Raw genomic sequence first — 26,938 nt, 5'->3', positions numbered from 1 at the left:
GTATTTTCAAAATATTCTGTTTTTTTATAAAATAAAAATGTCTATAACTTGAAATGTTTTTTATTTATATCATGTCTAGATTCCGCATGGTCAAATTTTAGAAAAATATATACACTAAAATTATTAATATAACATGAATTGATGTTTATTGAAATTCATGATGTATTTGACGGAGTTATGGGGTTCTGGCTTGCCCTAGAAAGAAATAAGAATGCGCGACAGGAATTCTTGGACGCACCAATAATTGGTATCCATTTAGCGATTTCAGAAAGCAAGCATATTCTATTGAAAAAATCAGTTGAATTTTTTCCTTGTGCCATATACTGAGTGAGTTTGGCTTTTTGTATCGTGCGTAACTACTTTTAATAATATTACTACAATGTAACCACTAGCGAAGAGCATCATGTTTATTATACTATACGGAAGACGGAATGGGGGAGGTCTGTGCTGGTTTGATGGAAAGACTTTTGATCATTGGGAGCTATCAACCGTAGAAGGAGAGTGGAAACCCTACCAGAATGGAAGAGTCTGCTTGAGGAGTGTATGGTCCACCCCGGGCTGTACTGTAAGAATAGTACGACCAAAAATTACAAAAAAATACTTAGAGAAGAGGCACAAATAAATGTTCTGTTGAAAAAAATATAATATAATTAGATGATTTGCACATTCACTAAATCGTTAAAACCTGTACGAGAACAAACGAACGGAAAGAACTGCATTTTAATTGTCCAAGCATTTTAAAATAGGCTATAATAATAATATTACAATAACTTTACATTAGGGGTAAATTATTGCATTTAAAATATTTACTCATGTTTTAGTAAGTACAAGGTAGGTATGGGAAAAATTAGAGGCATGTACCGTATTATGTATACTAAAGGTATGTGCATTTTAGTAAGTAATTAGGATGCCGATAACACAATCTTTTGACAGAACCTTCATTGTGTGGAAGTCCATAATATTATCCTCTTAGGATCGAACATAGTGATGTGATGTAAATTTGGTTGTCTTGTTAATCGAATATCAACAATATAATAGAACACACCATTCAAGACACCCTGCACTACACCCAATCCATCAGGCGTCTTTAGTTTTTTTACCTCTAGGAATATCTCAGGAGTAACTATCTAAGATTTAGGTTTCCATGAACCCACGTGTGGTTTTATTGATTTTAATATTTTAAAAGGCTCTTGGGAGAAAAATGGTTGAGCTTAGGTGGAGAGATCTTCACGTACGTCGTATGACGCCTCATTTTGTAAAGCGTTATAGCAGGCTCCTCAAGCCTACCTTCTTAAGAAAAATATTTTTTAATTATATATTGACATATTTATATACTTAATCACTTCATCATTTTATGTTATATAAAAATAATTTATTTTGCCAACGAGATATGTCGTATATGTAGGAATGTATTACAGTATTACACAGTTTACAAAACAACTGCAAAGGTATTAAAAAATGTACGACAGCGCGCCGTAAATAAATAATAAACGCCGCGACGTCTCGACGGAAATAAATCTCCGATTATGTGTGAAATAATTCTGAATTTTTTTCGTATGGACTTTACGTCTCGTAACCTCAGCAAGTCTGCTGATTTGTACGAAATAAGGTAAGCTCCTATCGCAGAGCCTAAAACATTTGCGCATAATAATGTTGTCACGACTGCGCACTTTGTCCATAATCATTAATAATTAGATCATGGTTTCACAAACTATGGGTCGCGACCCACCAGTGGGTCGCGAGCAAAGATTGAGTGGTCCCTCGCCACTGTATACATGAATTATAAAAAATAATAATAATAAAATAATACTTTTATTATTAAAAACCAAGTGCAGCCTAAGATGAACGTACTGTCTGAAATTTCCAGTCATTTATCACTGTTAATAAATAACTTTGACGACTATTTTGGGGAAGAGATGAAAAAGTTTGATTCGTTGCGTTGGATTTGTAACCCATTTCAAGACGACTTACCAACTAGTATGTCAACAAAAGCAAGTGAAGAACTCATTGATTTATCAGAAGATACGTCACTGAAAAATAGTTTCAATCGTAAACAGTTAACGAAATTCTGGCTCTCAGTTGCTGATAATTATCCTTGCCTGTTCGATGAAGCTATGAAAGTCCTCCTCCTCTTTATTACCTCATATCTATGTGAGGTCGGATTTTCGGCTATGGTTAACATTAAAACTAAATACCGAAATAAATTGAATAGATCAAACTCACTGCGATTAAAAGTAAATAAAGTTGAAGTTGATGCTAAAACTGTAATGAAGAAAAATAAGAAACAAATACATCCTTTCCCATTGAAATAACTTTGTAAAAAAACCTTGCAGGTGTAGGTATTTGAGTAATATTTTTTTTTATTTAAGTTGTGTTTCTTATTTCAACTGTTTTTCATTCATATCGGTAACACTTATAAAAAATATTTTTTTTATTTCAATTAGAACAAATAAGACAGCATTAAATAGTTCCACGACTCGCCACTAGGGAATCTGAGCATTACCAATATGTATGCCCTTTTTCTCTAAGACAGCTAAGAAGTGGGTCCCAAGATTGGAAATTTTTGTTAGATGGGTCGGAGCCCAGTCAACTTTGGGAACCACTGAATTAGATAATTAAAAAAATAATTTCAACGGCGTTTAATCGAATATTAATAAATAAGTAAGTATAGATTGTTTTTATAAATAAAAATAAATTTTATCTAATGATTTTTGATGGGTATACATGTTTTGAAAAATACGTAATTTAAACATATCGCTCATTTTTATGTCGTTAATGAGTTTTTGAAGTTTCATTGAATTAGTGTGTCGTTGTCATCTACTAGTGTGTCTATTCATTAGTAGTAAATATCGTACTATTCTCGTAAGTAGATATACCTGACAAGTGTGCTCTTTTTATCAGATCTCCACAGCCTACCTTTTTCCAAAAGTCACGCTTCGCCACTGCCTTATGTACTAGCAAAGTCCCCATAACCATATAATGGTTGACTTGTATGGTGGTCCCGAGTCAGAGCGGTTATTGGAATATCAATAAAATATTGAGTAGGTGTGTCACTAGAATTCATGAATCAATTATTGAAGGCTTCGACTACGATCGATTGGGTATAGACAAACCATTGATTACGTACTATACTGGATGAATTTGTGTCACAAATAATTCGGCCGTCGTAATCTTAGCCTTCGAAAAATGTGAGGCAAATTGTAGGAGTTAAGAATTTTGTAATGACAGATTACTTTAACAACGCATTGCCGTACAAATATAACTTAATTTAATTTATTTACATTACCGAAGTGAAAATAAATAATGACTGATGTAAGAAATGTTTTTTTTATTTTTATTTGACCATGTCCGATCCTAATAGCATCATATATGGGCCTCCACAGAGTAGAAGTTTGTATTAACAGATTATGTTTTTTACGAGAAATGGATGTCAGCCACTTGCTCAACCTATTAGGTCCATACCCTGACAGACACAAATTTAAAAACAATATGTGTACTTGCCAGACCCAGGATTCGAACCCGGGACCCACGGCGTTACCACCGTGGGTATTTTTATTACTGATATAAAATTATATTTTTTTAATTTCGAATTCAAAATATCATTTTAATATCTGAAACATTTTTATACCATGTGAAAAAAACATTAACACATAATTATTATCGACTTTCAATGCTTTAAATTCTGCATTTGAAATAATATTATATAATGTTCAAAATCTCAATTAGTATTTTATTGGAGTGATGTTAACCACTTATTTTTGTAATATTTCTCCCTACATACATAATAAGACAGAAATGTACAAGCCAACGCTATGGACCAAGGTTTTGAAGCGGGGTACTTTATTACGTCCAGCCCATAACACTCAAGTAAAAAAAGCGCGTCGACTGTCCTCAAATATTGAAAGCATGTTACATTAATGTGACAAACTTAAATGCATATGATACAAACGTAACTAATGAAAATAACATATTATTCTTTAACACGTGTGATTTCTAGCCAGTTACGATATACCACACCCAGTAGGGTAAGCTAGTTGCCAATGATTTTGTGTTACTTAGTTATAAAGTGTTATTTTCTCATCAATAATATACTTAACCACGCTTCAAAAAAGATTTTTTCTATTGGTTATAATATATTTTCATAAAAGTGTTTTCAAATTGTGTATGTTCAATAATTAGAATGTTACATTCTTAAATCTTGTGAATTATTCATTGAATAAAAAAATAGTTACTTAATTAAAAATTATTGGCAAGTTCAAGTAAGTTAAAACAAAAATTCTTGGAGTGATCCGTGGCGTCGGCTAGTAATTAAAGTAAAACCTACTTTGATTTAAAATACAAAAGCCGATCGCCAATAGTAATTCAATTTGGAAAGCGTTTCAGAGAGTATTAAGGGCAGTTAGGTAAAATTTGTCGCAATTAAGTATGGTGCCTTTACCATAGTGCTATATGTGCATAGACGTTTTTGGTTATAATATATTTTCTCAGAAGTGTTTTCAAAATCATGTATGTTAAATAATTAGAATGCCCCATTCTTAAATCTTGTGAATTATTCATTGAATAAAAGAAATAGTTAATTAATAACCACACATGTTTCAAAATCACAGTTAAGTGTTTCTCTTAATTAAAATAAACATTTTCAAACCACAAGACTACAGATTTTACCCGAGTTTAAATTAATAAACTAATTTACAAACCACGAACCGGCAATGGGATACGTAAACACTTAGCGATAATACCTGCTTGCGTTCTGTTTTTACTTTCACCTTACCGATATCAGTCTAGCCGTTGTATAGCGATCGACCAGGCAACAGAGTCTCTGATGATACTACACAGAGTGGCCGTTACCTCTTCTGTCAGACCTTTGAACACCTACGCATTTTTCTGTTCGCCTAATACTTTTAGAATTTTTTAACAAACAAAGTAAGACTATTTATTTGAAATAAAATAAACAGTTTATTTACAGTTATATTTTTGATAATCTATGTGAATCTATCAGTGAAATTTTTTGTATTTTTTGAAATTTTGAATTATTTAAAAAAATAATATTTTGTTTGTTTTCATAGTTGTTAATATTTTTGTTAAGAAAGGTGAATGGTTTTACACGACTTAATTTTGTTTGTGCGTAATATTTTGAAAGAGAATTTAATCGACTTTTAAAAAGAGAGTGAAAGTTTGTTCCGAGATGAAAGTTTCTGAGTTGAGTCTCTTGACGATGTTCGGAGTCCAGTTGTTGGTCGTGCTGCTGATGCTGGACTCTCCGGCGACGCAGGTATCTGCGCAGGAGGGTGCGTTTGAACTTCCGGTTCAAATTGTCGGATTTCCTGTCATTATTCTGGCTGTCAGACTGTCGAACTTTCTCAAGAAATTGACGTATTCTTTAAGTCCAAGTAAGATACTATTTTATTATAAAAATACAGTTTAAACTAATATTTTAGTACTGACATATAAATTAACTGTCATTCTTAACTTTGCAATTCCAATGTTTAGATATGCTAATTTTAAGCTGTCATTTTGATAAACATAATATTACACATAAATTTATGAATTTTTCTTCATATCTGCTATTCACCATTGTTACTGATACTGGTATATAGGTAATTTTAAATTATTGTGTTTTTACATTATTATGTATTATCATCGATTATAACATAAGGTAAAGGTGTAAATATATAAAGGTAGAAAATTTATCCTCTTATAATTATAGAGCTGATAATTAAAGATGTACCAAATGGCATTTAAGTTTTGAAAAATAAGAACAGCTTTCACATCGCTACATACGTAATACGTAAAAATGGATTCAAACATGTAACTGCATTATATAAAAAAGGTTATAAGCAATTTAATCCAAATATTGGATAACAAATACACTATGAACTCTGAATAGCAACGTATCTAATTTGACTATTTTTTCCAGACATGTTCCTCATGAAACACCAAAAATACTAATAAAAATAAATAAATATTAATATTTTTCATGGAATAGTGATGAATTATATGAGAGAAATATTCATTTATTTACAGAATTTATACACATTTCATTTAACTTTGGAGTCGATTTATTCAACTTGCTAATTATCATTATAAAAAATATTAGCCAGCATCTTGTATAATATTATTTACTTGTGAAGGTGGATTGTCGGAGAAGGCCAATACCCACACAGAGTTTTTTTTAACAAAGAACGAACAAAAAATATCATTATTGTGCAAATCCTTTCCATATATTAGTTTACTTTTGAGGACTTTCCACCTTATGCCAAATACGCACTATTCCATGGCATTCCATTTTCGAATCAAATTTATATTGCATTTGCTGGCAGCACACATTTAAACAAAAACAAAAATAAAGGAACCAAATAGGTGATAAAAAAACAACTAAGAACAAAGTGACTGATTTTCTGAGATAAAACTATCGAAATCAACGGCAAACAATTTGGACAGGTCAACACCTTAGTCCGGTCGCACATAGAAAATTGTCTCGACTGCAACACTTCGAATATGTCCTTGTCATTGCTGCCTACTATCAGACAACGATTAGTATTAATTAATGTTGTGATGAGATTCTTCGCAAAACCAAATTAGTATAAAGCGTATTCAGACACCATAATGGTATTATGCAAATATACTAATATATATGTAATATATAAATACGTACTTAATTACGCTTACTTACATTGGCGACTCAGGAGCCGAGAGACTACTTTGATTCCTACATAGCTCTAGATTCATTACATCTTGTTAGATGTAATGTTGTTACGTGACCGACCCATCTTAGTTTTCACGATCAAGATATTAACTATGGCTTACATTATTGACAGAGCTCAGCATTTGTACGGATGCACCACCTTTGATTTTCTTTTACCGATCCAAGTATTCTCATTAATTTCAAAACAATGAGAAATCCTTCATCTTATTGTTTTATCCTCTGTCGAAAGTCAGTTAGAATCAGAGCGCATTTTACTTTATTGACTCTAAATCACCCTAAACTAGTGCTTCGCAAACTTTTTTATACCACGGCCCCCTCAGAAAAAAAATCCAAGGCTCCCCCCCGATTTTTTTTTGTCCTTAGTGACCAACAGTACTTTCTTTATTTACCATTCATTATTATAATAGGCACATTTTTATTAAAAATAACAGAACATCTCATTTACTTGCTTGGAAAGCAAACAATAAAAAAAACAAACAAAACTTACTTCAAATTTATTACTACACAAACAATTTAATGAGAGGGGTGTGATTATATTTTTTTACATAATAAATCAATATCCGGTACAATATTTGAAATGCTAATTCGCAGGGCTTTCTCCAAAGTCTCCGTTGAAAGACACGGCCTGTGTTTATTTTTTATTACCAGTAATGATGAAAATGCTGATTCGTTTGTCGGCCCATGTGCTCGTCGTAGGTCAAAATTGAGTTTTTATTGTATTTTCAAACCATGATCCTGGACACTCCTTAAACGTTGTAGATAATCTATTTATATAATTTTGAAGCCTTATTATCCTTTATAGTTATTTTAAACATTTGATGACTGTATAAAGTATTTTTGTTACATAAAATAGTATTCTTTTAAACCTCTCGCTCTAATGTTTTAGAATATAGTCATATTTCGGTACATAACTGTGCAGTGGTGTTATGATTTTTTACATTTATTAATTTTTAAACGCATTTATAAAACCATTAGAATCATTTATTATGAGATAATTTTTGTAAAATATTCACGATAAAAAATTATATTGATAATCTCTCTGATCCCAAATTTGACAAGAATTAGGCATTTTATTATTCAAAAAATTGGCAAGATTAACACATTTGAAGATAATTCTAAAGATACTTATTATAAGCTATGTCTTTGACCATTCAAGTGTGATAAACATCTTATGAATAATGATTGCTTTATAATAATTATTGACCTAAGAATAAGGTAGTGTTTTTTTGAAATACGCCATTTTTTTTGTCATTCCCCAGTGGTTAAGCTACAACATACGGCCGTAGCCATAAATTGACAAACTATTTGACCTTCGACGAGCATGTCCCCCCTTAATGATTTTTTTTCAAATACTGAAATATTTCGCGGCTCCCTGACAGGTGTTCCAGGGCTCCCAGTTTGAGAAGTACTGCCCTAAACAGTTCGGTGCTAGTCTTTTTTGTCACGTACACCGTTGATATTGCATTGGATAATTAACTCATTAATGCAGTATTTTTGTTCTTTCGCAATATCAAAATATGCATTTAAATAAAGAAAACTTGTTCACCATCAAAAAAAAAATACCGAAATACTGGTTATTGAATAATATATGAAACGCCCAAGGTTTTTCTCATTTCCCTTACCTCGTTGGTGATTAGTTTTAGGCAACACCGAATGAGTTATAACTTATGAGTACGCAACTGACAAATATAATAATGATGAAACACAGCCTTAAGAATAATCGCAATTATATTTGGAGCATAAACTGTATCACTGTTGCTAAAACTGGTATTTCTTATAACATTACCTTGAAAATTGCCCACGAAATTGTAAAACACTTCCAGCCACTGCTATATAATAGTTTTTTTCATACAGCTGGAAGTTGTTGTTTGCAATAATTGCTTCAGAATAATGCAAAAAATCCTTATGAATCAAATAAAAACTTTAGATCATGCAGTCACAACTCAGTATCCGTGTCGCAAGATTCACAACCGATTTTTTGATGTGTGATTAATATTCAAACCTTGGTTGATATTTTCCATTAAGTTTATATTTAATCGTAATTTTTAACTTATTTGATTTGTGTAAAAATTATACATTATTTAAGTAGTGTTTTCCAATTATCTGCTCCATCCTGAAAAATTTTATAAAAACAAAACTACTGTGAGAAATTATTAGTTTCTAATAATATTCATTGACATTCATAATACTATTTTAAAAGTGTAATTAATTTTGTTCACTATTAATCCTTGATATAAGGACATCGTTTCCATAATTCTCCCATTTTACTTTTAAAATTCATTAGTTCTGTCGGTTAAGGTTAATCAGATGGAATTTCTAATAACTACACAAATATACAAATTCCGTTAATATTGGCGAATATGTTTTGTAATTTTAAATCTATTCTAAATAAATATATCTAAAAAAATTTGGAATCAAGGTATTGTTAACAGGCTGTCTTAGTTCCTAGATGGCGATGAATATTTTTTAATAATATGTTTTAGCATGGTTATTTTTCTGAAATATTCCACATTATATATTATTATGTTCAATAACGAATACATTATTGTTAATTCTTGTATATTGTGCACTAAAGAAAAAAATTTTACTTATAAAAAATGTGTAACATTGAATTAAAAATTATCACTAAGTATAATATATTTTTTGTAATGAATTGTTAATGTAATAATGACTTGATTTAATTTGTAAGCGTCTGCCTATGGCGTCGTGGGTCCCAGGTTCGAATCCTGGGTCTGGCAAGTACACATAATATTGTTTTTTAATTTGTGTATGAGTCAGAGTATAGACCTAATACGTTGAGCAAGTGGCTGACATCCATTTCTCGTAAAAACAAAATCTATGGTACTGTTCGGTTATACGGAATACAGCGGAAAACACATTTTGAAAATACCCGATATACTGGATTATTTGTTAGTGTGGGTTAGTTTAGGTTAGGTTAGGTTAGGTTAATCCAGTTTATCAGCTATTTTCAAAATGCGTTTTCCGCTGTATTCCGTATAACCGAACAGTACCAAATCTTTTAATATAAACCTCGCCCATATGATCTTATTAGTATCGGACATGGTTGGAAAATTGATATATCGCAAATATTGTTTGACCAAAAATACATTTTTTAAATTGTTAAAATCTTGGTAATATCACAATAAAATACTATGATAATCTGATGTGAATTGTAAACATGAACATCGATTTTTTCAAAAATATCCTATACATCTTTACTTCTTAAAAAATATTGTTTAAAATGAAAACAAATAAAAACTATATAAATAGCATTAGTTGAAACATATTAGAGTTGATATTATATCAGTAGTCGAAACCTTCTGTCCAGAAATCCAATAGTTAAACTGAAGTATTAACAGTAAACTATAATATTATATTATAAATAATTTAATCTTAATCGATTGTTACAAAAATATCCACATACTTCGGCGAAAAAAATGTGTGTAAATAATATTAATATTACATTTGTATTATTATTAGTGGGTCTATTCTATGCTTATCGACCGCTAAAGTGATAAAGTGAAAAATATTATCACACTTAGGGTAGGTTTGTATCAAAATATTAGCACTTATTGTAACAATTACACGAAGCCTGTTTTTATTGTTGCAATAAGTGCTATATTTTAACAGCACCTATCTTGCTGCTGTTAAAATATCGCACTTATTGCAACAATAAAAACCGGCTTCGTGTAATTGTTACAATAAGTGCTAATATTTTGATACAAACCTACCCTAAGTTTGATACTATTTATCAATTTAGTGTTCGATAAGTATAGAATAGACCCACAGGTGGCATCATTTATGTATGCTGCATTAAATACCAAAAATAATTAAGTAATATCTAATGGCTGAATAATTTTCATAACAAATTGTGTGATAAGTAATCCGAAATTAACCGTAGAAGTCAAACTATTGTGCAAACATAACTCTGTTGGAAATCTCTTCGCTTAAATTTTCATCAAAATTGCCTGCAAAGATTTTCCAGTTAGTTACTCAGAATAGTGAGTTTGGTCAATATTTATTGCAAATATACATATATTATTTATTATTTTTTTCACGTAAGCTTACAAAGTGTCTCATTATGAGTGTCAAATGTAATATATCCACGAATATATTGTTGATTGTCATTATCACCTTCAAAGATAAATACAAAGAAGGAAAAAATGACAACTCAACTTATATTTACATATGTTTATTCAGATTTTTATGTAGAATGACTTAAATTTATTGTTTTTATACGATTTTATAAGATATTTATTTAAATTTATTATGAACCTTCTGAACATAATAGGTATAACATTTTTTTACTGTGTTATAAATTTCGTTTCGTTTATGGCCGTCATATTGCATTACCATGTTTATGCCCATATAATGACCTCAAATCATCTAAATATTATTATTTTTTTTAATTATATTTAATCACATCACTAAATCTTCCAGGCACGTACAGAAGTCGCACCAAGCGTGGTGCCATAGCATATGCTGGATATGAAGACCAGCTGGACGTCACAGAAGCTGAGAAGCGGTTGGTTTCAGAACTTGGGCAAGGAGTCTGCATTTATGAAAGGGTTTGCGCCCATTACGCGCAAGTCCGGCGAGATAAGAGGTCTGGAGGACACATTGACTGGGCGACAGTTCTAAGGTATTGACTAAACAGTATTTTTTTAATTGTTTACTCTATGGTAGTCAAAAATCACTTTGTTAAAAAAGTCATAAAACACATTTGGTATTGTTAATAATTAATAAGTCCGCAAAAAAAGTTAAGTACCTATGTATATTTGTCAGTAAGCTACTTAGATTTTAGAATATCGTTAAATAAGATTAAAAGAATAATTCTGCTAAAATACTTCTTAAATTATAGTTTGGATCAAAATTGACGAAATTGTAGTAATTAAACTTTCTAATACAGACAACTTGTATACGCTATCCCTTATTTATTTTAAATTCAATGATTCAAGTTATGCGTTCCAAAACATAAAAGCTAAAAATGAGCTTTTCAACTATATCCGATACTTGGTGAAATCGACGAAACACTGTGCCTTGAAAATTCGCCATATTCCGATAATCGAGATAATTACTCCTGATCAATACATTACCTTTAAATAGGTACGTCAACACTCTGCCGAAAACTTTGAAAGGCGCCTAACGTGTGTTAAACAACGAAAACAAATAAGTATGAATGAAAAAGTGTGCACAATTATGTCGTATCGCCCAAAATATACCAAAACTACTATGGTTTGGGTAGGCAGGTTTTAATTGGTTTTTAAAAACTAATATAACACGGTATTAATATGACTTATAAAATTAATTTCATCTCACATGCAGTAACAATTTGTTAAATCATTTATATATTATACCACCAATTCAGGGTGATTTTAGAAATTGAGTTGTAAATGCTTAAAATGATGAATTTAGTTCGTTTTAATTACCAGAAGGCAATCAACTGAAATATATACAGTATCTGAAAAACAAAAAGACCCTCAGAAACGACTCCGCTCATCTATCTACATTTAAATAAAAATAAAAATTGAAAATTCGTGTTCACATCTTGTCGTCATATTCTTCTAACATATCCATTTATTTAAATAATGCCAAATAAAAGTTACTTTTCATATTACATATCGTTGTAAAATTAATCCTATTTGTACAACTAATGTGTCTTTTCTATGTAAGGGTGTCTTGTATAAGAGAATGGTTATTTCGTGGGTAGTCATGCACAGCTAATACGCAAACCTCGTCACAATCGAGTGATAATTTCGTGAATGAATAACATCAATTTAAAAGTAATGAAATGACAAAATAGCGTAAAGTTTTATTAATAATAAGGCACGAGTTCCTTACATTTTATATGAGAAAAGTCAGTTGTCACGAATTTTATGAATAGCAGATTACTTATAGGAAATACCGCAAATATTATTTACCTTTTTATAGCGTCAGTATAAAATAAATTGTTTTACTTAGTAGTCGATTCAATAAAATGTAAAAAATAAATGATTTTTCTGCAATTGCAAAAAGAAGAATATGATTTGTCATTGAATGTTGAACTCAGTTTTGAAAGTTTCATTCGTAATCAACTTTTTGTGTTTGTTTTAATGAATCTGATATAACAATAGATTCACTTTTTTTTTAGAAATTAATTAACTATAATATTTTTATTTCATTGGAATATACTAATCATAATTAGATAGATGTCTGTTATGTTAATATTTTCTTGTTTTTATTGTTTGATTTCAATGATGGTTCGGTCATTGTCTACCGGTTTTTGTGAAATGGGTAATTGTTGGCGAATAAACAAGTTTTTCCATAATAACTATGTCAAAATGATCAGATAATTTACCTTGGTGCAAGTAACCTTAATTCGCGATTGCACGCTGTTTAACAGTTAGCGGAAAAAATGTTTCGCCCATTTTTAGTTTATTTATCACTAGGGTAACCATAATATAATATTCGAAATAAATGGAGTTGGAAAATACAGAAAAGTTCAAATTAATTGGGTAGTAAAGCGAATTTATTGTATTATTAAAATAAAATTGACGTGGGAAATGACGAGTCGTGGTAAACAGTTTAGAATGTTTAGATTCACAAGAAACCAACGCTCAACACAGAAGGTATCATTACGATTTACATGGTATGATTTGCATGAAATCACTTTCATTGCAATACTGTTATATGACTAAAAAATAAAGAGACGATCCTCGGGCCTTGATCCACGGCAGAAACATAAAACAAATCGCACATTGTTTAGGTATATGTAATATCACCTACTTATCGTAGTGATATTAAAATAAATATTTGTCTTAATATTTCCATGAAGCGTGTTTATAAAACAGCGTGGCGCGGATAATATAAGAGGCTAGTGACGGTTCTAATATTAAAGACCATTTTCACACGCACACATATACGATAACTTACTATTTTTGGTGGGTGAAAATTGTACAGACCAAAAAATGTTCATAATATATAGAATCAAATCAAATAAAAAAAAAATCAAAATCAGTATCCAGGCAAAAGAAATGATAAAAGCGACAAAATGCGGTAAGAGCTATTAACTAAGAGATATAATTAATATAATATCGAGGGTACACTGACAGAACGCATTATTTCAGTTTTTGCCGTTTTTCTGTTTTAAATGCCAAAATGTAAACAATTTTACGTTCTACGTCCTGGTAAAACGCACAAAGGCATAGGATATAATGGTGAGAAAATGGAAACATTATTAAATCATATTGCTATTTTTTTATTCTGATAGAAAGCATGATAATGACCTAATGCGTTATGTGTATACAAAATACAGGACTTGTAACATGTCGTATATTGTGTTTGCCATAAAGGTTAGTCTTTATAAAGTAGAAAAAATGTTTTTAAATCATAAAAAAATTTACGTGGGAGAACGCTTTAAAAAAAAAATTAAAGTCCTTTTTGCAATTATCTCAGAACTTTTTTTAATGAGTTAATGCTTTCTGTCAGTATACCCTCGATATAATCTCACCCTCAATGAAAAATCAATAGTAATTTACTTTTTCAAAATGGACCCCCCTTCATACCACCCGGTATGCTTACAAAGTTTGCAGTTTAAAAAATCAGCAAGCTAGATTCTACAGGTTGGTAAATTAGTAGACAACTTACACACTATAATAATTGTCACACTATTATCAAGACTACAAATATAAAAGATTTGTCTCTGCTTACTCACAGAAATAGATTTTTTATATATTTTAAACTACAACATCCTTTATTTTACAACGCTGTAAAAATCTAAAATAATGGATGTATGGTCACCTTATCTATGGCTTTCATTCCCAGTTAAATGCGATTGTGTAAATTGGCGAAAACTGTCACGCTTTTTAATAGGGGAGCTAATTCAATTATAAAGTATGTACATTTTCAAATAGTGTTTTCTCAATATGCGTGTCATTAAAATATATAATCAGTAACAGTGGAGGTATATCGCCTATCTGAGGAAGGTATACTCTTGAAGTCATACTTATGAGACATACTGGGTAACTATTATATTGGTATTAATATATATATATATATATTTAATTATAAATAGGTACATAATAAATTCTAATAATTATTTTAAGATAAACAAACTATCACACACGACTTATTTTATTTGATATGTAATTAATTTAACATATATAATAAAACGATTAAGTTAATATTTATTCAGAAAACTGTACATAGTAAAAGCAAAACTACGAAGTATGTAATAACATGCAATAGAAAAAAAAGATTAAGTTAATAATCAAAAGAAATAAGAGAATTCACCATACGTCTGCGTACGTAGCCCATCTCTCTGGTAACAACTGCATTTTATACACATAGCCGATCCATCGAAGTCTATGTATTGTAAGTGAGTGCTACGTGAGCTTTGTGTCATACATTATTGTTCACAGCAGTTACAAAAATTTATTCAATCAATTAATAATATTAATTATAAACGTAACCGAATAACAAATAAACACAACTAAATAATTATAAAAAAAATATATCAATCTTAATCATCATCATGTATGGCACTGTAATCCTTGGCCTCTTTCAAAAACTTCCTCCATTCAGCGCCGACAGTATCTAGTTGATTTGACCGAGCATTTTTAAATCTCCTGTGGCGCAATCCATCCATCCTGATTTCGGCCGTTCATATCTTCTCTTACCATCGGGGGTTGCGTAAAGAACCCGCCTTACTGGCAATGTTCCCTGTAAGCTGTGCGCGTGTGCGCGCACACACCTACCAAAATGTGTCCGCACACATGTTTTCATCCCCCGCACAGTCCTTACACAAAAATGACGTAAAAGAATCCGTACACACAATAGAAAAAATAGAGGGAAGGTTGCTTGCTGGTATATCCTCCGGCATTCTACAAGCCACGTGATTTTTTCGCCCCCATAAAGTGTATACAGCTCCTCATTTTACCGTGATCTCGAAATGCCACTATCCTGAATAGCCCCAAACACTATTTTCAAAACTCTGCTCATATTTTTCTCATCCTGTTTGCTGAGTGACCATCATTCTGATCCATACATCAATACTGGGCGCAGTAGAGTTTATGTAAAGTTGTTTCGGTTTTCCTTGAGAGTGCCATGTTCTTCAGAAGCCTTTGGAGACCAAAATAGCAGCTGTTGGCAAGGTGATCCGGCAATTTATTTCGTCGCTTGTGTTATTAGTGTTTGTGAGATGGCATCCTAGATAAACAAATGAATCCACAGATTCAAAAACATTACCACCGCCAACGATGAGGCTATACGCATATACCTTAATAGCACTGTCAAATAAGTACACCGCAAAATCGATAACTTTACAGAATATTCGAAACATCATAATGGAATTATATAATACCTATATATCTCTGATTATTTATCTTCTTTCTTTCGCCACTGAAAATCTCAACCAGACATCTTCTGAGTAAAGTTATATTATAAATGACTGTCACTTTCACCTTTCACGTCCATAGTTTCGATAAAATTAATTTGATAACGGTTCTTTGATTTATACACATGCATATTAATAATAGATTATTAATATAATCATGTATTTAATACCGATCTCCTTTACATTTTCTATTCAATAAAACCGATTTTATAACATTTTAACGTCGCTTTGGGAAAGTGTTTTTATACAATAAATGCTACAAAGAACACTAAGACAGTTCGAGTAAAACCTGCTATTTATTAAGTTTCACCATATAACTGGAAGTTGGCGGAAATTTCTTGTATTAATTCTTAAAGCGCCATTTTCTGCAATGTAGGGCACTTGTACGAAGCCGGAGGCCAATATGAAATAAAATACTTGTTTATTGTGATATGGATATGTTTCGACTAGGTAACTCTTTTCATAGTTTTTTTTTTAATATTAGTACAAGTTTATTAAAATAATAGATTACATAGATATTTACATGGGGAATTAATACATATATATATATATATATTATGTACCTTAGAGCTGAAATGCGGAAGTCACATTTTTATCATTTTTGAGTCAAGTATGCAGATTTAAATGTGTATTCACGTTCTCTTTATGTTGAAAATTTGAGAGTCCAATGTCACACGGTTTTCAAAATACTTACTTCTAAAACGACGGAATCCAATTATTATACTTTAGATCTGAAAGAGTGGATGTCCAAAACAATTAATTGCAAAAGTGCGGAAGTCCGACATAGGTACGGAGTTTTAGTCCAAACGCGAGTGAATATTTTAACTAGATTAGATTAACTATGTTAAAACTGCTCTCCTGCAAAATATTGAATATGTGACTTCCGGACTTTCAGCTCTAAGGTACAGATATTAAAAAAAAATATATCATTTATAACAGTGTAAAATTATACGATATAAGTACATATATAAACCAATAAACTAATAATTATAAAATTATTGATATCCTAGGTTTTTCCAGTGTATAAAAAATCAGCTCCAACCCATAGATAGTTCAAGAGTACACAGCTACTGCATTACCTTTTTGGATTTATATGCTATGCTTGTTCGCTGTCTATGGTACTCACATGTTTTATTAGTCAAGCAACGACCCATCTCAACTTTGACTGACTTCAAAGAAAATGGTCTCTATCTGTCTCAAAACCCAGGGGACAGATGGTACAATTTGGTGACAGACAGTCGTATTTTAGGCTATGTTAGGCTCAGTTAAAAGAGCTGCTGAAACTGGCGATTTAATTGACATCACAAATCATACATTTTCCTCCCATCCATGGAATCATCGTGATACCATCGGGCAGCTTGTCATTTCGTTTCAGTCTCCTGCCTTGACGGAACCGATGAAACCAAAGATCGACACCATAGACTATAGATACATCTAGACGGCACCCGTTGCATTGCTAAATGAAGCTGCGTGCCGTACGTTTGGTTTGTGGGCGAGCGAACGCATTCGTCTACAAATGTTCGAGACCATAGACCATTTCGCTAGTGCTCGCCCAAAGTGCTCGCACTAGACGCTCAGAATTAAAATATAATTTTCTATTTTTTTACGTTATAAAGTATTTTTAAGTGGTCAAAATGCAACCATTAGGTAAAGATATCCATAATTTAAGTTATTTTAAAGAAACACTAGGTCACTGATATTAAAATATATAATAATACAAATAAATTATCACGAACGTGTATCAACTTACCTATGAAACGTAATACCATCTTCTTGCTTATCAGTACGGCTACCATATTTTAATACAACACACATAACCATCTTTCCTACTTAATACTTTGGACGCGGAAGACGCACACGGTGCGTAATGACCAGGCGGCCGATCGATGTAATTAACGTGCATTTTAAAGGGGGCAATTAAAATCTCATTATCTATTCAGCAGCGAAAGCGTTAATTAACTAAAAATATTTACCACTGACTTTATGTTTAACACAAAAAATAGCAATTTTAGCAACACGAGCTCGCAGGTTATCGACGCTACGTGAAGCGATTCACCACGATTTGCCGGCGATACTTTTTAAAACTAACTCACACATATGTAGACCCTTTATCTTACTCTAGCGCGTGTCGCAGAGATTATAAGGGTGCCGAATACTTTCTCACTCGCACTCATGCATCGTTTTTGTTCAGGCCTTGATCGACACCAATTAGTGGCAGAATGACGACTATGTCTCCCGGCACATACGGTCAGCTGGTCCTTCGCAATTACATTGGTGTACATGGCACAAAGACACACCAAGTCAGAAAGCAATAGAAATTTCGTATCCTATAGTTGAAATTTTAAATTCAAATGAGTATCAGTTTTAGCACAATGTTAATATAATACAGTAGTAAATGTCAAAGTATAATAACAGTAGGAATAGTAACTAAAATCAAATAAATATACTGGTATATTATATATTTCGCATTTTTCTTTTTACACGAAAATCTGTGAGAATACTTAATCATCATTTAAGCAAGCATGATCAAAAATATAATATAATAATATTATAAAACTATGTATAATTAAACTTACCTTTGTGTAGCAATTACAAATTAATATTTAAAATAATCACACCTAAACAGCAAAAAAATAATGAACGATCGATGGCATTGGCACTAATTAAATAATGAACAATATAAATATTAATAAGCCAAATAAACAACTAAGATCATTTATGACCTTTTTTGCTTTATTGAATCATTGTATTGTGGTCAATGTATCAAGTACAATGCTATGGACCCATGCACATTAAATTGATACTCAAGAATGGTAACCAAAGAAAGATAATATTAAAAATATTATTGTAGCTTTATTTATCACGAAATATAATAACTAGAAAATTGTTTATTGTAATAAAATAATGAATTTATTGTAAATAAACCTGTTTATATTAGTCAATGGTTTAATGAACTAAATCTGATTTTCATTTTTGGACTATCGTTTTAGACTCCAATGTCTCGTAATTCATAACATACATTTAAAATAATCGAAAATGGGTCTGGACACTTTCCGAAGCCGTGAATCGTTTGTGTATCCAGCGTTTGACAGTTTGCAATGTTTTTATTATAGAGCGATGGCCCAATTTTATGGAATCCATGGAGTCTTGCTAAGAAAAACTGCATGCTTATAATATGAAAAGTTAACGGAACACATGCATAATCATATTGGGTTGATACACTGCTGGATGAAGCCGTCGTCTGCATAATTCTACTCTCCTTGGCTCTTTCTTCTTCACTACCACGTACATCCACCCAACTTGATGAGTTAATCGATTCAGCAGGTTTTAAGGTGTCTCTGTATTCATTCAATGTCACTTAGGTACCATTGTACGATTGCATTTGTCCACTCGCTGAGCGACATGTTCGGCATATTCTTATTTCACCAGCTTGGCGTCGTCTATCATATCGCGTACCTACTGTTGTCTGCATCCGTATATATTGGTTTATTTTATGGTCTTTTCGGATTATACCCAACGTGCACCTTACTTTGCCACGATGAGCTAAAGGTTCTTTCAAAGTGATAAAGTGAAGTGTACATATTCAACTAATGCGTGTTACATGCATACTCATTAATTACCTAAATAAAATAAAACGCACCAAAACAGTTTGAACATAATCGTAATATTATATAGTTTCAATATAATATCGGTGAATCAAAAGTAGTATTTCATCTCAGATCAACTTCATCAATAAATCACAGAAATAGATGAGATTTCTCGTTTCACCGGCTCTATACGACTCCGAACGAATTAGCCATACTTCGCGTGCGTTTTCTCCTCACATTTAGTTCGAGACATTATGTCACCTGCAGCGGTAATTCCAACGTCCGTATAAAGACCACAGCCGTTTAGAAACTTCCGCGAGATTGACTTTCATAGAATGGATTGTTAGAAATGGATGTAATACAGTATCTAGTCTTATTTGTATGATCGTTGGGAGTTTTTTTTATAACTACTGTACACGTCATTATTCGTAGAATTAACGAAACAAGTTTGTAATAAAACCAATAACTAGCTTTGTTTAAAATATTCTTAATTTATCAAGAATTCCCACCAAGTAAACGTTGAATTACTTGAAAGAATTGAAATTAATTCTAATAATAAAATTATGTGGACACATCGTAAGGCACTAGTCTTTCATCCGGGAGTTTTCGGGTTCGTTTCCTAGTGACGTCACAATATATGTATGTGATTTTCTCAAAACCTGGGTATTTATGATTGTTTCTATTATATTAGGTACTAATTGAAGACCTGAGAATGAGAAGTATACAAAGACCAAACAGTGAATTTTATAGGAGAGCCTATAAAATGGTTTTGAACATGTTATAATAAAAATGTATAAATATTTGCGGATACATATTTTTTTATCAATTAAATTGTGTTTGGTCTTTATCCTGTTTTCAATATCAATTTTATTATTTTATTTTTAAATACTAAGTAAATGAATATTAATTCCGTTTTTTGGCTTATTTATTTTCATAAATGTTTTTTATCACTTATAAGTAAAAATGTTACAAAATATGAGTATCAAAAATATTTTTCATTCATTTTGGGGATCAACAACACATTTTTGCCGGTTGTTTTTTAGTCTTTCTAGGACGACGAGGAGTACTAATTTCTTCTTCCTCACTTTCTAAGATGTACTCAGAGTCATTATCTTCTATATTCTTGAACATATCTCCACTTTCACTGGACATATTAAGAAGACACCTTTGAATTGACAGCTTACAAAAACATTACTGACGTTCGAATTAGAATGAAAACGAGATATAAATGGTTTGTATATCTTTCTCATTCTAAGTGAAGTTAGCTTTTAGCTGAATTTGATACCACTACTACCATCTTGTGGCAAAAACAGTAGTTCGTTATATCTCGTTCTCGAACTCATCGAAAGGGGTTTTTTTTTAATATGAAATTTCCGAAAAATCGTTTTTAGACTTTTTGGTTTATATCCTTTTCTCATTCTCGGGTCTTCATTTACACTACTATCATTGTGTCTCATTACCCGTTTTAGTGTTAATAAGAATTCTTATGTATGTATATTATATATGTATCATCCTCTAGTCTAGTTCATACTTGCTGCAAAGTTCGATGTATTAGTTTTGATTTAAGATAGACATAACTCAATGTGACTTTTGAACCCACGTCTACGGCTTCAGAGATAAACAATCTGTCGGTACTCCACTGTAAATTAATTTAATAATATGTTATATGTAATTAATAAATTATATTGTTTTTAACCAAAGATATTGAAGAAATCATTCTTCTGCAACATTAAACGTTCTGCAGCTTAAAATTGATTAAATGTAATTTTTCTATACTTACTAGAAATGCTGATTTCTGATTCTTCAGAATTTCTATGAAAATTAGTAGATATGGGGTAATGTTTTCAGCTTCACTATGAAGTTACTTTTCACTTACATAAAAATAGGGTTACTTACAGTATATTTGTATTTAAGCATATATAGAAAATAATTCAACGAATACCTATTATAAAATTCTTGAGAAAAATAACTTTTATGAAGGTCTAATCTAATCTGTAGTTTTGTTTTTAAGTAGGATAGGCAAAAAATGTAAGCGGTTTTGCCCTACTTGTAAGTATGTAAGAAATATAACAATCATACTGTTATATCATAGTTAATGTAATGATTATGACATTATACTTAATTTTATTTATATATTATTGATTGAAGGCCATAATATTTCAATATAGATAAAAAAAATGTTTATATTGATTGTATCCTATATTTTTTTAAATATTGTATGTTAGTGTAATATTTGTATTTTTTTTTTGGTACAGTTCGGTTATGAGGAATACAGCGGAAAACACATTTTGAAAATACCCGATATACTGGATTATTTGTTGGTTTGGGTTAGTTCAGGTTAGGTTAGGTTGGGTTAGGTTAGGTTAGGTTAGGTTAGGTTAGGTTTGGTTATGTTAACATAACAAATACTTCAGTATATCGGCTATTTTCAAAATGTGTTTTCCGCTGTATTCCTCATAACCGAACTGTACCTTTTTTTATAACAATGTTAGGTACAATGATTGCATTCTCAAAACGTATTGCATAATGTTGAAGCGCGCGTATGAATTTCAATCAAGTATTAGGTAAAATTTAATTCAATTTGGATGATAGTGCGTCGGATAATGGGTCTCATTAATTTTAAACACGAACTATTTATGTAACACAGGACGCGAATATAAAATAAATACGGCACACATCCACTTTTGACTATTGCATAATATATTATAACTATTGTTTAATTTATGTAATGGACTAGTTAGCTCAAATTTTTCAAATTAACCTAATTTTCGCGAGAAAATAGAAAGTGTCAGTTTTTTCATGTAAAAAATATACATAGGTACCGTAGGAAAAGTATGTTCTTCAATTTCCTAATAATACAACAAATTTGGACTATAAATAGTATAAGTTTTATGCGTTATTTCGGTTATGACTGTTGTTTAAATAATTTTATTTTGAGCATTTTTTGTACCGGAAATCTTTTTTATTAATGATACAAATAATTATTACATTATAAAAAAAAATTGTATTGCATTGTCCTTTTACGTGAACGTCTTGAATATTAATTTGTAATATTTAAGTTATGTTTAAAAAAGTAATTGAACTACGTAATTCAAATACAATATAGGTATTTGTAATAATTATTTTAAAAAAAACATGCATATGCGAAACAACGGATAATAATTGTATTTATAGATTTTTGTGTTTTCACCACGTGTGGGAAGTGAATGGTCATCTATTAGGGATGGCCTCAGCAACGAGACTCTTGTAGTTGACAATTCTTGAGACTCCTTTATTTGAGGTTGTACGGATACTATCCGTGACTTTATCCAACTGACTTTCTCTTAGGCATGCTTACATACTGCAGTTTACAATTTAGAAGAAATCTTTATTTAGCTACGTATTTTTTTCGACTTATACGAGGTATAAATGAGAACTCTGCCATTCTGGGCAGTGTTGACCTGTGTGTCCCTGATAACTATCTTAGAAATAGAGAACATCAGTTGTTTATTCTCCCAAGGTGCAGAACCAACCTGCCACTGGTAATGCCAATTGGGAGGGCGATAACTATGTTCAACGAAATTGCTTCGGGTGTTGATATATTCCACCTACGTGAGGATGAATATAGGTGGACATTATTTTATAATTTTTTTAAATAGGGTCTGCTTAACTCACCCGGTGTACTTCCATTTACCTATCTAATTAATATGTTTGTGTGTACATATTTCTACTGTTTAATAACATACTATCTATCTCTTTTTTTATGTAATACTGTTTTATATTTCTTTGTTTCTAAATGTCATTTTCTGAACGTCTTAAACTTATAATTTGTAATGTCCACAATATGTTAAAAATAAATAAATAAATTGAAAATTGAAATTAAATTGAAAATTGAAAAATATAAACGAGCCCGGCACGTCGAGGAAAGAAGGAAAAAGTACACGCGGTGAAAACCCAAAAATCTATAAATACTATAGATCTACCATCATAAATTGGCGTTTCAGCGAGGGCGCTAGTATGACATTGAGAATTTTACCATAACTAACAAAAAAATAGTAATTTATAATTTATTATTGGTAGTAGATTTCTGTACAAATATTATGCAATCCATAATTCGAGAAACATGTTGTAAAATTAAATGGCATTTATAACAAATTTATCCTCGATAAACAATTTTAGTTTCAAATTCGACCGGCTGCCAACTTACGATGGTATATCTTTAAGACAAAGAAGTCTCAAACATTATATTATAACGGATAATAGTATACAACATCTATTTTGCTAAATTTAATTAGCAATAGATACTTAGTATTAGTTATCTACTTGCAAAATTAATAATAAATCTAATGATAATATGATAAGTATTATAAAGATTTACATTATAATGTGAGATCATACTGAACCGGTATGTTTTTCTGTTTCAGTCAATACAAGCATTCTCCAGATCACACCAAAGAGTTCTATCTACTGAGCGTCTTCCTGGGAAACATTGTTGGATCACCGCAACTGTGCCACCAGCTAGCGAAAAGAGGTCGAGCGTGTCCTCCACAAGGAAGCTGGGAACAGCGGTAACCAAGATCTGATGGCTGGAGATGGCTATAGCTAATTTCTAAGAACTGAAGAAATTTATTGAAGATCCTCGTGAAACCAATCACTGTGGCTGATATATTATTTAAATTAAACCCTTTATTGAGTTTCATCGTGTTATGGACATTCGTATTTTTTGAAGAATGTTTTATATATATATGCCATTCTGATTCTATTATAGAGGATTAGCGATGTTATCATAGTCATACTGTCCTTACATATTAGTGTTTTATAAAAACGCCGGCATACACGTGAGGCCCGAAAATCGGCACCACTTTTTCTCATCCTTCTTCCATTTTCCAATCCCATGTTTGCGGTGGGCGTTTTTGGCGCTTCTAAAAACGCCAATGTGTAAGGGTTCATAATTTGATAAAACGTAACATAAAATTATATTTAAGTAGAAATTTGCAAGAACCTAAAAATCAGCATTAATCAATTTAGGTGGTGAGGACTGAACACATTAATACAAATGCACCCGAAAACGATTTTAGCAAATTTACTTTAAAGTTAACTATGCGATTGTAAATTATATATACCTGTTTTAAACATTCCGTAAATGAGGTATCATTTATAAATAATCTTGTATTACTATTCTACAAAAAATATTGATATTTCTTTATGTTTATAAAGGTTTTTAGTCTTTGAATGAAGACAAGTCAATCTACGCATTAAAAATTATACACATTATGTCCATGAGATATGTCCCAATTTTGAAAATAAAATTATGAAATCTTGTAATACCTATAAAGCACACATAAAACCATAATTTGTGGTAATGTAAGAACTACTCCCTATTCAATTATTTATCACTTGTACTTGCTTAATACTTGGTATATCCATCATTATGTATTGATTGTAGTGTGTTTTATTTTATATCCCAAGGTGGGCATTATTTCTCTGCAACATGTCCTGTAATAAGTACGAACATATTTATATGAATGGAAATTAACCGAAACCATCGGGACGATTCGAATAGGCTTTTCTGATGGGTAGGTACCTATTTACTTATATTACAGTTATTCTGAATGCTTTCAGTACTGTATTTTAATTCATTCATGTGACTAGTAAGAACGTACGCATCGTAATAATTATTAAGGCCATACTTCAGTTGAGGCATGGTCTAAAAAGATCGTGACTAGGCGATGCGCGGATTATGCAAATGACGCGAGCCTAACTAAATATAATTTGTCATAAAAATTCAACACGCGTCCATTTAATGTTATGTTATTGTTATATTAGTAATAATAATAGTATATTCATTGACATGTTTTCTTTTTCAAGTAAATGCGTAACGTTTTTTAGTCATCTTTACACGATTTAAGAATATATTCCTCCGACACCATCACAAAACAAATTGACGTGTTTACACCTCGACTGTCGGTCTCCGATTGGCGACGAGTGAAAAATTTCGTCCCACCTACTGTTGAAAATTATTTGCCGTTTCACTTATGTATGCTCTTAAAAGAAATATTTTGAATTTTTATTTAATTTTTTAATTGAATCTAATTATAACATCACCTGGATAGAAGTAGCTACCAGTGACTCTGCATCATACTTAGGCGTACAAACTTAAACAACAGTCACTTTCGATATGGATAGGTGGTGAGGACTGGTGGATGAAGCCAGAACTCACCTAAAATAGTCGTACTCCTGGTAACGATGAATGCTTTCCAATACATATTGTATTTGGTTTAAATCAATAATTTATTTGTAAAATTGGTAGAAATAACCGTTTCGACAAAGTGTCGGTTAATGAAAATTCGCTATGATGGTTTCTGTCAATTTTGCTTTGTACAAATTACATACATTCCTACTCCACAACTTTCATCCACAAATGCTGTCCCTCACTATTGTTCTCCACTTCCAAACCGTGTCATTCAGCTCCAGTTGCAGTATTCCGCCTTTTTAATTTCATTGTAAGATAATACACAATTTCATGCCTATATTTAATGCTTCATTTACTTTCTATGGCAATAGTTTTGACTATACAAATACTTGAGTATTTATCGTCTGATTTAAATTGCTCTAACTTCGATTTTATGTATACATTTTTGAAACGGCAAAAGTTTATATACATCTATATCTTATTCTGGGTTAGTTGTTTGAAATCATGACCACCGTAAAAAAGTATACAGTTTTTTATGAAAATATGCGTAGAATACGTCTTTTGTAATACGTCATAATAAAATGGATGTGAGAACGCTTACAAAATCCGACGATTGCAAAAAACAAGCATAGTTGTTGATTAAATTCAATGTTGACATTACTCCGTATTACGATTTTTGGAGGTGTAGATCAAAGACATTAATATGGACGAATCATCTGGAAAAGAAAATGACACTCACTTTATTGTCGGGTCTGCCGAATGGCATAATCTGTTCTAACGCCATTGCAATAAAGGTGATATTGCTATAAATTCCTGATGCTTTTTGTTGGGTGTGCCGAATGGTTCGGTTCTAACGGGTTCGCTCAAATGAACATTGACATTAGAAACACTGCTCTAACGCCATTACAATAAAGGTCATATTGTTATAAATTCCCGATGCGTGATATCGCATAATGGAAATTGCGTGACGTCTACCTATACATGCGAATGCGCGAATTTACTTGCTAGCTACTGTATTGAGTGCGTCGTCCATTAATAATGTCATTGGTGTAGATAGATCCTGTCAATAAACCTATTACGACATAATATCTGATAATAAT

The 26,938-nt window shown here is 31.4% G+C and overlaps 1 protein-coding gene across 1 annotated transcript; it reads left to right on the top strand.

The window, feature by feature from the left end:
* The first annotated feature begins 5,185 nt into the window (after window positions 1-5,185).
* LOC147065586 (uncharacterized) lies at window positions 5,186-24,217 on the top strand. The gene is made up of 3 exons (XM_085957188.1): window positions 5,186-5,390; window positions 11,147-11,348; window positions 24,070-24,217. The coding sequence occupies exons 1-3, from the start codon at window positions 5,186-5,188 to the stop codon at window positions 24,215-24,217; spliced, it is 555 nt and encodes a 184-aa protein (XP_085813314.1).
* The last annotated feature ends 2,721 nt before the right edge of the window (window positions 24,218-26,938 follow it).

This window comes from Rhyacophila brunnea, unplaced genomic scaffold (assembly GCF_057557595.1).
Source record: "Rhyacophila brunnea isolate RB1 unplaced genomic scaffold, BYU_Rbru_1.0 scaffold_6, whole genome shotgun sequence".
NCBI classification, from domain to species: Eukaryota; Metazoa; Arthropoda; class Insecta; order Trichoptera; family Rhyacophilidae; genus Rhyacophila; species Rhyacophila brunnea.
This window is presented reverse-complemented; position numbering and strand designations above follow the sequence as displayed.

Coding starts and splice junctions, on each gene's coding strand:
- LOC147065586 (XM_085957188.1), top strand. CDS start 5,186: ATGAAAGTTTCTGAGTTGAGTCTCTTGACGATGTTCGGAGTCCAGTTG. Junction 5,391..11,146: donor GACGTATTCTTTAAGTCCAA/GTAAGATACTAT, acceptor TAAATCTTCCAG/GCACGTACAGAAGTCGCACC. Junction 11,349..24,069: donor GACTGGGCGACAGTTCTAAG/GTATTGACTAAA, acceptor TTTCTGTTTCAG/TCAATACAAGCATTCTCCAG.